The sequence below is a fragment of the Arvicanthis niloticus genome, chromosome 9 (genome assembly GCF_011762505.2).
Source record: "Arvicanthis niloticus isolate mArvNil1 chromosome 9, mArvNil1.pat.X, whole genome shotgun sequence".
NCBI classification, from domain to species: domain Eukaryota; kingdom Metazoa; phylum Chordata; class Mammalia; order Rodentia; family Muridae; genus Arvicanthis; species Arvicanthis niloticus.
The window spans coordinates 13,012,112-13,025,686 of record NC_047666.1 but is presented as its reverse complement, the minus strand read 5'-3'; the positions used below and the strand labels follow the sequence as shown (position 1 = coordinate 13,025,686).

At 49.8% G+C, this 13,575-nt stretch overlaps 1 protein-coding gene across 2 annotated transcripts; it reads right to left on the bottom strand.

The window, feature by feature from the left end:
- Nucleotides 1-2,870: 2,870 nt before the first annotated feature.
- Nucleotides 2,871-13,257, bottom strand: Sftpb (surfactant protein B). 2 transcript variants are annotated; one of them, XM_034512466.2, is made up of 11 exons: nucleotides 13,101-13,257; nucleotides 12,675-12,802; nucleotides 11,873-11,944; nucleotides 11,628-11,753; nucleotides 10,820-10,984; nucleotides 10,538-10,627; nucleotides 7,568-7,751; nucleotides 6,713-6,873; nucleotides 5,027-5,107; nucleotides 4,458-4,535; nucleotides 2,871-3,298 (listed from the first exon to the last, which is right to left on the bottom strand). In XM_034512466.2, the coding sequence occupies exons 1-10, from the start codon at nucleotides 13,162-13,164 to the stop codon at nucleotides 4,473-4,475; spliced, it is 1,134 nt and encodes a 377-aa protein (XP_034368357.1). In that variant the 5' UTR covers nucleotides 13,165-13,257; the 3' UTR covers nucleotides 2,871-3,298; nucleotides 4,458-4,472. The 2 variants fall into 2 exon arrangements, with proteins under 2 accessions (XP_034368357.1, XP_034368359.1); XM_034512468.2 differs by having other exon boundaries at nucleotides 7,568-7,682.
- Nucleotides 13,258-13,575: the final 318 nt, after the last annotated feature.

The following is a 13,575-nucleotide window of genomic DNA, read 5'->3' as shown; positions in this document are numbered from 1 at the left end:
ATAGGCCAACCTGGTGGAGGCAGTTCTTCAGTTGAGACTCACTCTTCCCAGAGGACTCTAGATGTGTCAAGTTGACCAAAAGCCAGCCAGCATGCTCACTGAGCCATCCTGCAGGCCCCACAGCTCCCTTTATGTTTCTTTTATGATTTCAGCAATTTTGGAGACTGAACCGAGGCCATCATGCATGTAGTGTAGTTTAGTGCATACATACCTCTAAACTACAGTCTTGCTGCCTTTTTGTTTTTGAGATTAGGTCTTAAAAAAAAAAAAAAAAAAAGTCTTGGACTTGTTAAACAGCTCAGACAAGGCCTTGAACCTGTAATCCCCCTGCCTAAGCCTCCTTAGTTTCCCTTCCCTAAGGCTGTGAGGGTGGCAGGATTCTCTGGTTTTGAAGACTGAGTCCTTTCCTGTTGAGCACTGATCCCACTAACTTTCCTAAGGAATTAATTAGGGTTCTCTAGAGAAACAGAACTATCATATAATCTATCTATGGACCCATACATACACACACACACACACACACACACACACACACACACACACGTATATGTTCATTAGATTGTCTTATACAATAAATACAGTTCAGGCAGTCCAACAATGCTGTCTGCATCTAAAGAGCCTGAACTCTGAACCCTGTGGCCGTTTAGTCCACAAGGGTGGATGCCTCAGTAGTCCCAGTCAGGCACTGAAGGCCTGGAGGACTTCTGAAGAGCTGCTGGCCTTCATTGCAATTGGAAGCCTAAGAAGTTCCTGTGCTTGTGAAGGATGGGGGCAGTGGGGGCAGCGGAGAGGGAGTTGATGCATTTATCAGCCAGGAGTAAAAGTGAAAATGGCTGAGATTTCTCAGACTTTGGTTCTCATGTCTGGGACACAATATTACTCTCCCTGCCTTCAGGCATTGGCTCATTAACCCTCTTTCCCTCACCTGAGTGTCCTAAAGAAAACAACGACTTACAAGACAACAATCTGTACACTTGCAAAGTATCTATTGTAAAGTTCAAGTCTAAGGCCAAGGTTTTGCATCTCATCCACTGCTGTCTTAGAGCAGGGTGAGCAGAAAGCTTGTACCAGCGCTTAGGTGGTGGGGGTGGAGCCAGACAAAGGGTCTGGAAGGGCAGAGAAAGCACTGAGCTCACTGTCAGAATACCCAAGGAGTTACGGTACCCTCTTCGGACTGATGAGATTGTGGGTAGTGGGTCTATTTGTTTGTAGTTTCTAGATTTTCTATAACAAATGTAGTTTTTTGCAATTAGAAATATGACAAAAGTTTTTTAGCTATACATGTAAAGGGACATGTGTGGCATTTAGATCTTTATTTAATACTGAAGGTGGATTTATTTGCCTGTTTAAAAGATTTATGTATATGAATATTTTGCCTGCAAGCATCAGGTGCTTCCTGGTGCCCATGGAGGTCAGAAAAGGGCATCAGATCCTCTGAAACCATGGTGGTGAGCCATCATGCGGGTATTTGGAGTCAAACTCAGGTCCTCTGCAAGATAAAAGTGCTCCGGGCTGCTGAGCCATCTCTCTAGCCCCACGTTTACTTATTTTGATGTTTTGGTACCTTCAGCTTAAGTAAGCTTGTGGGGAAAAGTAGGCAGGAGGGAGACCATGCTGGAAGCCGAGATTAAGGAGGAGATGCGGACCTCTGCTCTCTAAGGCAGAGAGAGTGGTGGCCTGGCCCTGCTGACATCAGGTCGAGACTGTGACTCTTGCCACCTCCTAAAAAACAGTGTTTTCTTATTCTGCACAGGGACCAGGACTTTATTAGCTGTGACTCAGGCATTGTATTACATGAGGACTGGTCCTCAGAATGCACAATCCTAGATGATCTTAGATAAGCGTAGACATGGATTCACCCTTAGGATTGTAAGCTTACATAAAGACAAGAGAATCTGTCTCCTCTTTCTGTGCCCACTTGTTTTCAGTGCTGGGATAAAACCCAGGGTCTAGAGCATGCTAGACTAGTACTCTACCACTGAACTACCTTCTCAGCTCTAGAAACTTTTTCATCTTAGCAGCCGAACACCTCCAATATGGAACCATAATGACAAGAGCATGTGGTGGCCAGCCTCGCCCAGGTCAGGGATTTCTTAACTTAAGAGAAATTGATTAGTATCATTATTTGTAAGAATATAACAGGGGGTGGGGGGTCATATGTGCCATGGCGTAAGTGTGGAGGTCAGAGGATAACTCGGAAGTCAACCCTCCCACAACCATAGGTTCCAGGGATCAAATTCAGATTATCAGGTTTGTGCAGGAAATATCTTTACCTGCTGAGCCATGTCCCTGGCCTAGTTTCCTGATTTTTAAATTAAATGTGTGTGTGTGTGTCTGTGTGTGTGTGTGTTTGTGTGTGTGTGTGTCTGTGTGTGTGTCTGTGTGTCTGTGTGTGTGTGTGTTTGTGTGTGTGTGTCTGTGTGTGTCTGTGTGTGTTTATATGTCAGAGACAAATGGAGAGGTCAAAGGCCAACTAGAAGTTGGTTCTGTCCTTCTACATTGTGGGTCTTGGGGACCAAATTCAAGTTGTCAGCCTTGGTGGCAAGCACTTTTACTCACTGAAGTGTCTCACCAGCCCTTCCTGATTTTCAAATTCTCTTTTGAAAGAACACAAACTGAAGATTTCTTACGTCCTTTTTTCCTCTCTCCCCTCATTCCTCCCCTTCCCTTTCTTCTTTCTTTTCTGTTTTTTCTTTCTGTCTTTTCCTTCCTTTCCTGTCTTATCTGTCTCTTTCTTTTCCTCCCTCCCTCCCTTCCTTCCTTTTTCTCTTTTTCTCTCACTGTTTCCACCAGCCTCGAACACTAACAGTCCTCTCGCTGTGGTCTCCTAAGATCTGAGTTTGTAGATAAGAACCACCACACTACCAGTAAACAGTTTTTCTTTTTATTACTGGGGATCCAACCCAGGTTTCCTGCATGCTAGGAAAGTCCCCTGACACGGAGCCTCACCCACAGCCCTTAGAATAACACTCCATCTTCCCATTTTGTATTCTTCTAAAGTTTGAATTTCATAGACATGTTAGCAAGGGGTTGTGTGGCTAGAGCCAGCTTCTACCCGCTGTCTCCTTGGAGCCACGACAGTTCTTTCTCAGTCCCCAGGGGCTGTAGGAGCTGTGGGAGCTGGGCTTGTCTCTGGTTGGGGGGGTGAAGCCTGAAGTGCCTCCTGGGCCTGCTGTGCCTCATCACCAAAGGAGCCCGAAACCACTCTGGTGTTAGTGTTGGGTTTAGAGATGGTACATACAGGCTGGCACAGGGCTGAGAGTGCAGGCTGAGACTTGTGGTCCTCTGATACAGGTTTCTGTGGAAGGAAATCGGAGCATTAGGGTAGGAGGTAAGTTCTTTTTCTTTTTTCTTTTTCTTTTTCTTTTTTTTCTTTTTTTTTTTTTTTTTCTTTTGGTTTTTCGAGACAGGGTTTCTCTGTATAGCCTTGGCTGTCCTCGAACTCACTCGGTAGACCAGGCTGGCCTCAAACTCAGAAATCCGCCTGCCTCTGCCTCCCAAGTGCTGGGATTAAAGGCGTGTGCCACCACCGCCTGGCTGTAAGGTCTTTTTCAAGGTGGTGGTGTCACTGTGATGGTGACAGATTCAAACGTGCCAGATTCCCTTTATTGGGCTACTTGCAGCTAGACTAGTGATAATCTCAAGTGGTGGAGAGGCTGTGCATTTTGTCTGGGGGACCCGCTGCCTGTTGGTGTCAGAGTTGGGACCAGAGCTCAGGCTGCCTCTCATGATTCCTTCTTCAGCAGGCAAGGCCAGGAGCCCTGGGAGCTAGGAAAAGGTGACTCCTTGATTGCCCAGATGGACTTGATGGGGAGGGACTTACTGAGTTGAAGCGCCCCTCTGCCCACAGTGGCCATGACAATGCTGGGGTCCTTTCTCACATTAGAAGTGGTGGGCCAGCTGTGCACACCAGCAGAGACCAGTCACAGGCACTCACTGAGTTTCCCAAATGTGAACAAATGGATAAATGACTACCCAGTGAGTGCTAGCTTTAAGTACATTGTGACCTGGACCAGATTACTGTCAAGTTCACTTGAGAGACTACTGTTCCCCCCTACCCCCATGTCATTTCCTGACTTGGGTGGTGGTGCTACTTCTAGCTTAGAAAACAGGGAACCTGGGGAGGATGAGGTCAGGTGACCATGATGCTGCTGGCATCTGAGGAAGAGACAGCTAAGACAGTGAAGTGTGACTTCCCCTGAGGTCTAAGAAATGTTGGCCATTGCCTGAACATGGAATATCTTTAAGGTCAGGCAGCTCAGATGTGATGAGACCTTAGACAGAAGCTGTGGAGGGCTGGATGGGGTGAGGAGAGCAGGGAGTGACAATGTGACAATAGGTCCAAAAGAGTGCCTTTTCCTGATGGAACCACTGGAGACCCTGAGGAACCTGGAGCCTTCTGTTCTTAACCCTTAACAAGCAAAGACCCATCCCTCTTCCCAGGGGGCTGGACTCACCTGGAGATCCAGTTCTCAGAGGTGTGGGGTTTGGAAGCATTGCAGAGGGCTGGCCGGGGCCTCACATACTCCAAGGGCCTGTTGGAGACAGCACTTGGGGCCTCAGCTTTCTACTTCTAGTTCCCAGGGGTATGGAGACAACTCTCACTTCACCTGCTGCCCAGTGGGCACTCTTGATGTAAACTTCAGGACCTGTTGTGCCACTCCCCAAGCCATGGACCTCTCTGGGAGTTAAAGATGAAGGGGTGGGACCCCCGTTTTATACTATAGCCCCACCACTGAACACAAGTTGGTCACTGAGCACACCACATCCAATAAGGAGCATCATACCACAGCCCCCCCCAGCTGCCCATCCCATCATGGACTTGTCCCCCCCTCCCCCCAACTCTATCAGGATGTGTTCTTTACTGCTCTGGCCTAAAGCCTATTCTATGGGTACACTTAGTTCTGGACTTCTGAACCCTAGGCTTCCTGCATCCAAGAGACGTGCTCCTGAGGATCATGGACCAAGAAGGGTGGGGCTGTGGGAGCAGAGGGGACTCCCGGAAACAGCTGAAGAGTGAGCATACCTGGCAGGTGATGTGGGCATCCTGGCTCCTAGGCACCAGGGCCAGCAGCTGGGGCATATGCTGTTCCACAAACTGCTCACACTGAGGAAAGACAGACACGATATGTAGGCCCCATCTGTAAGAGGGCTTGTCATGCAGACCTAGCATTCTACCTCACTCTGCCACTCCTTCTGACTGTGGGTGTGTGTTTTTCCACCAGTGTCTGACTGACTGACCATTAAAGACTCAACTGAAGGGCTGGAGAGATGGCTCAGTGGTTAGGTACTTGCTGCTCTTATGGAGGACAAGATGGCTCATAACCATCCTTAAATCCAGTTCCAGGGAATCCGATGGCCTCTTCTGACCTCCCTGGGCACTGCACACACACGATGCCCATACATACATGCACTCAAAACACATACAAATAAAATACGTCTTTAAAAAAGGTCTCTACCTAAGTTTGACTGGCTGAAACCTGTTTCTTTGGGGGAAGCCAGGGTGTTGGAGCTGGAGCCAGCTTGCTGCATCACCTCATGTTTGCCTAGCATGCACGAAACCTTTAGTTTAAACTTCCAGAGCTACATGAAACTCAGCAGAGTGGTACATGCCAAAGGAGGTGGAGGCAGGAGGATCAGAAGTTCAAGGTCAGTTTAAGTTACACAGGACCCCCTCTAGAGAAAATTCCACTGTAGTGAGGGAATTTATCATAGGCTTACAGAACTATTTATTCAGTTCTTTGTTGTTGTTGATTTCTTTTTGGTTTTGTGAGACAGGGTTTCTCTGTGTAGCCCTGGCTGTCCCGGCGCTCACACTGTAGACCAGGCTGGCCTCAAACTTAAGAGATCCATCTGCATCTGCTGCCTGAGGGCTGGGACTAAAGGTGTACACCACCACAGCCTGCCTTTAAAATTAGGTGTGTGTGTGTGTGTGTGTGTGTGTGTGTTCGTTCAGAAGGAGAGTTTACAGGAGTTGATTCTTTCTGTTTACCATATGGATCCTAGGGATTGAACTTGGCTGACTGGCCTTGTGGCAGAGCCAGTGAGCAACTGAACCTCCTCCTTTCCTCATGCTCTTTCCTATCTCAGTCTTCTTTCAACAGACAGGGTCTCATGTAGTCCAGGCTGACCTTGAACTCATTATTTATATAGCTGAGGCTGGCTTTGAACTCCCAATTCTTCCTCAGCCTTTCAAATGTTAGGATTACAGGCTAGCACTATTGTACCAGTTTCCAGCTCTCCCCTGCAGGAGGACTTCTACAAGTTGAGTTACAGAGTGAGCAGGGTAGGGCAGGACAGGATTGTGGGAAAAGGTGAAGTTCTTTTTCTGCTCCAGCTGGCCCTTGCTTTCCTCAGAGATTTTCTGATTCCTGCTAGGTATTGTCAAATGCTGCCCATCATGTGGGTAAGGTGGCACACCGGGGGAACAGTGTGGCAAACACACCACTGAGTGAAACCAAGAAAAGACAGTATGGTCCTTTTCTGCTGGGACTAACAGGACTTTTCTTGTGCCTAGCCCATGAAGAAGGCCTGCTGATGTTCCAGTCCAAAGCCTTGGGTTCAGTTACAGTTCAGTTAGCCAGTTACAGTTGTGACAATCATTGTCTGACCGACTGGGAATCAGCATCATGTGTGTCTCTGGCTACAAAGTGTCTTCTGGCCCAGCCCCTATCACACACATGCCGTAAGTCCCACCCATGTGCCCACCTACCTTTTGCCTGTTTAGCCAGAAGCGAAGACAGGCCTGGTGCATTGCCTGTGGCATAGCCTGTTCACTGGTGTTCCAGGCCTGGCTGATCACAGACTTGCAGAAATGGCACTCAGTGTCTTGTAGTGGCCATTCTTCTATCAGAGGTTCCACAGCAGGAAGGGCTAAAGAGAAAGTAGTTAAAATCGTCCAGCAAGCTGGGTATGGAGTTGCATATCTCATCATGCCAGCATTTGAGAGGCTGAGGCAGGAGGATTACGCCAAGCTCGAAGCCAACCTGTGCTATGTAGTAAGTAAGACTCTTGTTTTAATCCTTTCCCCAGAACTGTCTTGTACAAGTGTTGGTTCTGGGGCTGGAGAGATGGTTCCCTGGTTAAGAGCACTGGCTGCTCTTCCAGAGGACTGGGGTTTGATCCCCAGAGCTCCACATGGTGGTTCATAACTGTCAGTTATTCCAGTTCTAGGGGATTCAACATCCTTAATGGCCTCATGGGAACCAGCCACACATGTGGTGTATAGATGTCCATGCTGGAGCAGAAAAAAAACTTAGCCTTCTCCCGGGATCCTGCCCTGTGCCATCCTGCTCACTCTTTGACTCAACTGGGAGAAGTCCACTTGTAGCAAAGAGATAGAACCTGGATACAGTCATGCTAACCTTTAATCCTAACATTTGAAAGGCTGAGGAAGGGGAATTGGGAGTTCAAAGCCAGCCTTAGCTATATCCATATCTGTAGAAATAAATAGTTAAAAAATAGTGTTGGTTCCTGAACCCCACCTTGTCCATGCTCCCCCCCCCCCATGTGCACTGTAGGCATGTAAGTTGGGGAGAAGTCATGGGGGAGGGGACAGCAGGCTTACCTGGGCCAATGGCATCCTCAGTGGAACATCGGAGGACAAGGCCACAGACTAGCTGGGGCACCACACGGCCCAGCAGTGCGTCTAGCAGTAGAACTGTATAGCGCTCAGCCAAGCACTGGCAGATGCCACCCACCACCAGGGGTACCACGTGGCACACCTGGGACACAGCCACGGCCAGCACACCCTGGGGTGAAGGTGGAGAAAGGACACCATGGGACCATCTGAGTGGGCACCCTAGATGCATCCCCTTTCTCCCGTCTAGGAAGGAAAACGGTTCTGTCCACAGCTCACTGAGCATCCAGGACAGTAGGGGACTTGGATGCACCTGGAGTCACGGAGACTCTGCATTTGACACCAGATACAGATCTGACTCTAAAGGCATGAGTCACTTGAAAGGGAGCTTCAAGCCTTCTAACAGCCTGGCCTGAAGCTAGAACTCAAACCCATTTCCTGACCTAGGGCCACCTACTTTCCCATACTCATCCATCAGAAAGACAGACAGTTCCCTCCGTTGGTCCCCAAAGCTGACATGTCCTTGCATTTGGAACCCTGGGAAAGCCAGCAGGTCTCTTACCTCACTCCAATTCCAAACAGCTCTAAGCTGAAGGGCAACAGAGGTAACCGGGGTGTGGCTTTTTCCTTTACTCCTTTATCCAGTTCATGTGACAAGCTGGCCCCAGTGCCAGGAGGTTGAGGCAGGGGGAGGGCTCAGAGTATGGACCCCCGTGGAGTGTGATAGCTCACTTAAGACCCACCTGTTATCATTGACCCACACATGGCTCTCTTCCTGTCATGGTGGCACAAGTCAACAGCCATTGTAGTCAATGACCAAGCTGCTCGTTCGTGAAATGGTCTTCACCCCTGGATTACCTCCAGCCATGCCTCTTCCCCTGGCCTTATACTCTCTCTGCTGACTGGAGAACATGCTAGAATGGCTTCTGGCCTTAGGAACCCTCTCGGTGCCCGCTCCCCTTTTTTAGAACGTGTCCACACCCCCTGCCTAACTCTCACCCTGCCTGATGGTTCAGCTGCTCTCTAATCAGTCGAACGCCCTTCTCCCTTGGCTTCCCTGGCAACACAGCACAGTCCCCAACTTGGCTGCCTGTTTCCGTTCAGCTCTTCTGATGCTGTCTCCATCTGTCTACATGTTGTCCCTTAATGGTCTTGCTCAGGCTTTTGATCCTCAGTGAGTGATACGGCTGAGTGTTTGTTTATATACATGTACACGTGTGTGCAGGTGTGTGGAGGCCAGAGTGAAGGTTGAGTGGCTTCCTTAATCACCCCCCACCTAAAACCTAATTATTTATTTTTATTTATGCATACGTCTGTGTTTCTGAGTATATGTATGCCGCATATGTGCAGGGGTGCCCTTGGGTGCCAGAAGAGGGCATTGCCTAGAGCAGGCATTACAAGTGGTTGTGAGCTGCCAGACACGGGTGCTGGGAACCAACTCACTCCTCTGGAGAAGCAGCAAATGCTTCTTCTTCTTCTTCTTCTTCTTCTTCTTCTTCTTCTTCTTCTTCTTCTTCTTCTTCTTCTTCTTCTTCTTCTTCTTCTTCTTTTTTCTTTTTTGTTTTTTTTGAGATAGGATTTCCCTGTGTAGCCCTGGCTGTCCTGGAACTCGCTCTGTAGACCAGGCTGGCCTCGAACTCAGAAATCCGCCTGCCTCTGCCTCCCAAGTGCTGGGATTAAAGGCGTGCGCCACACTGCCCAGTGCAGCAAGTGTTTCTAACTGTTGGACCATACCTCCAGCCCCACCATGTTGTTTTTTTGAGACAGGGTCTCAGACTAACCCTGGAGTTCATCCATTTGGCCGGGCTGGCTGGCCAGCAAGCTCTAGGGATCTGCCTATTTCTGACTCCCTGGTGTGTAGGGTTACAAATGTGCATGGCTACCCCCAACTTTTATGTGGGTGCGAGTATCTGAACTCAGGTTCAGCAAGGACTGTACTCACGGAGCCATTTTCCTAGTCCTCTGAGCTCATTTAAAAAATATTTATTGAATTATTTACACCCCAAATGCTGCCCCCTCCTCCCGGTCCCCACCTTACATAGTCCCTCCCCCAACAGCTGACTGATCTCACTTTTTATTGATGGATGTCCTTGGCCCCTGGGGACCTTATTTTCTCCTGGATCTTGATTTAATTGTTACCCTCTTCAGAGCCTCTCCCTGGCCGACATGTAACTGTTATAATTTTATCTGTGCGACCCCTCAGCTCTGCATGTTCTATAATCTGCACATTTCTTCCATAACACAGGCTTCAGAAAGGCTTGAATGTGTACCCTATTGTGACTCTTAATGACTGACATGGGCTTCAGGACCCCAGCAGTGTCTGGCAGCTCACAACCACCTGTAACTCCTGCTCTAGGAATCCAATGCCCTCTTCTGGCACCCAAGGGCACCTGCACATATGTGGCATACATATACTCAGAAACACAGATGTATGCATAAATAAAAGTAAATCTTAAAAAAATAATTAGGTGGGGGGTGACTAAGGAAGACACTCAACCTTCACTCTGGCCTCCACATACCTGCACACACGTGTACATGTACATAAACACCTACATGCAAAACAAACACCCAGCTGTATCAGTCTGGACATCACTGAGACCATTAAGAGACAACGTGTAGACGGGGAGAACAATCCTCAGCTGACGAGGCACTGGGAGAGGCTGCCATGGGTTTGGAGGACAGAGAGAGCTGACTATTGATGAACTTTTTTTTTTTTTTTTTTTTTTGTGAAATTGATGCACTTTTCCCCTACAGTGAAAACCAGTGCTTCTCAGCCTTCAGATGGTGATCTGCTACAAGAGAAGGCTGGCTCTGACCTAACCTCCCACACCTGAGCCTCAAGGTTCCTTGAGTAGAAGCAATGCACGGTGTTTCCTCATCTAACTCATAGCCTTAGAGTATTGAGGTGGAGGAAGGTGCAGCTACTGGGGGCCCTCCTGAGCTCTCTGTGGTCCTTACCTTGGGAATCACGGCTTGGACCCGCTTGATCAGAGTCCTGCAAAGCCAGCAGAAGGGCAGAGGGATGGGGAGCTGTTGCTCAGTGAAGTCCTGAGGAAGGAAGTGATGGCATGTGGTTAAGCCTGGGAGGAACCGCCCAGGCCCGACTGTCTGACCTTGCCTTCTCTGCCTCCTGGTTTGGGCTCTGCCCCTCTGGGTGCTCATGTGTCTCAGTGGCCACTTTAGCCTTCTGGATTCCCTATAAGCAGCTGTTGGGGAATGGGCTGGGGAGGGCTGGCTTACCTGTGTGTGAGGCCCAGGTCTTGCCAAGAGGGCGCCTGGCAGCGCAGGGAGGACCAGCTTGTTCAGCAGAGGGTCTGGAACAGCATCCAGCATTCCTGGAATCTGTTCTGGCTTAGCCTGCCCAAGTGGGCACAGGCCCACATGATTGCAGATGGCTTTGGGGTTCTAGGGCATGGAACAGGTAAGGGCTTTTAGAGTCAGGAGGGAACCCCTCTCTGCCCAGGTTTATGCTCAGGGATAAGGGCCACAATCATTGAGCCTGGAATTATGGGGAGCAGGCTGGGTGAAGTACTGCATCTTAGGGCTGGCTCTATGGAAGGGACAAAGATGGAGCTGGGGCTGTGTAGGAGCTTGAAGCATGTGTCTGGGAAAGTGTGGATGCATGTGAGCATCTTGTGTGACGATAAATAAGAATGTGGGTATGTGTGGGTGAGGGGATGGAGGGCATGTCTGAATCCCTGTAGATGTAGAGCAGGCAGGCTCTGATTTGGGTGTCTGGATGAAGAGACTGAGTTTCCTGTGGCTGTAGTGGGAAGTGTGTGTGTGTGTGTGTGTGTGTGTGTGTTGTCTGCTGTGTGTATCTTGTGAGTGTATCTGTAGTTCTGTGCATGTAACTGATTGAGAGGTGGTGTACATGTGTGATTTGATATGGATATGGGTGGGTGTTCATGTGTATGGCTGTGTGTGTATCTATTTGAATGTGTGTGTGCGTGTGTGTGTGTGTGTGTGTGTTGGGTGTCACTTATATAGATAGGTAAATAGCCGCTTAGGCACATGAACTGTGTGACAAGCAGGTCAGGGTCCTCACAATCTGGCTCTGGAAGTAGTCGATAACCAGGGGCAGGTAGACATCAAGCACTTGGCGACACCGGGGCACAAGCAGCTTCAAGGGAAGAATATCACATTCTTGTTCCAAGAACTTCCGGATCGTGTCCTGGGAGGGCAGCGAAGGGAAGGTTAGCCTGGCCTTTCTGAGATCTGCCCCCACCACAGTCCCTGACACAAGGCCTCCCTTGCCTTTCTGAACTTCATTCAGGATCTGTTTCCCATTACCTGGAAAGTGTCTTCCTTGGTCATCTTTGTGAGAAGGTGGACAATATCCTCACACTCTTGGCACAGGTCATTCTGGAAAAGAGGGTCTCAAGTGGGGCAAATGAGTTAGCATGCTCCCAGCTCCAGGGATCGAGGCTTTCTGAGACACAGGCTGACAGGTGCTTTAAGGTGTAAGGGTCTACTTATCATTCTATCTCATCCCGCTGTGGGAATCCCATCCATCCTGTCCCACCCACTTGATCCACCCTGCTCACCCATCTTGTCCATCTCCCCACAATCATCCTGTCTTACCCACACGTCCACCCGTCTTACCCACACGTCCACCCGTCTTACCCACACGTCTACCCGTTTTACCCACATGTCCACCCATCTTACCCACACGTCCACCCATCTTGCCCACATGTCCACCTATCTTACCCACACGTCCACCCATCTTACCCACATGTCCACCTATCTTGCCCACACGTCCACCTGTCTTACCCACATGTCCACCCGTCTTACCCACACATCCACCTATCTTGCCCACACCTCCACATATCTTACCCACACGTCCACCCATCTTACCCACATGCCCACCCGTCTTACCCACACATCCACCCGTCTTGCCCACATGTCCACCCCATGCATCTTGTTCCATCATGCTTCATCCCATCGCATGCTCCCACCATTTCCTGTCACACCGGACCATACCGTCATCCCCTGACACCCAACATTGTGGGAGCTCCATTTCTCTAAGGTCCATTCAGAACCCACCCCAGTTCTTCCTTTCTGGATTTCTGGTGCCTGCTTGGGTGCTACTCACAGCTCCTGCGTGTCCCCAGACTTCCTGTAGGCAGTGCCCCAGGGCTCGGCACTGCACTGCTTGCTCCAGGCTTTGGCACCAGAATTTAGGACCTTGTGTACAATCCATGGACGAGGCCGACCCGATGGCTATAGTCAGGGTCAGAGCAAGCCTCATCAGGTCCCAGCATACACACAGCACCCTGCCTTCACCCCACCTCCAACCCAGTTTCATTGCAAAGGGGTGGCCATTACTTATGCTAGGCAGCTCTGAGTCCTCCTGCTTCAATCTCCACTAACTGTGACCTTGGATGAGCCACAGGGCCTTTCTGTGCCTCAGCTAACTGGTCTTTAAATTCTGGATTATGCGCAGACTGGGGTTGTTCTGGGCACAGAGCCGACTTAGTGAGTGGTGGAGAAGCCTCTGTGAGGGAGGCTGGGGACTCACCTGCTCCTGGGCAGCAGAGTGTGGGAAGCAGCAGTAGCCATTGCAGTAGATGTGACTTGGCCATGGCTGCCCACTTCTGAGCACCCTACTTGAGTCAGGGGCTCTTATAGTGGGGGAGAGGACCTGGGGGCTGGACTCCGTGGGAGCAGGCTGAGTGGCTCAGTGTTTGCCTGTGTCTTGAGAGCCCTCCAGCAGGGACACTCCTGTCCACCTCCCTGTGATGGCTGATGTCACTTCCTATTCCTCTCCTTTACCCTGTTTTCAAGCTCCCTCAGCCTGATTTGGCTCATCTTCAAACAAGGGGGTCTTGTTTGATCCCCACCCTCTGGACTGGGCAACAGATGCTGAGTGGGGTCGGAATGGGCCTCTCTAGCCCCACCCCAGGCTTCTCAATCCTCTGCTCTTAGGCAATGCTCTTGAGAGCTTCCTGCCTGGCTCTTGACGCAGGGTAAGTGCCGGAAGGGCACACTTAGGT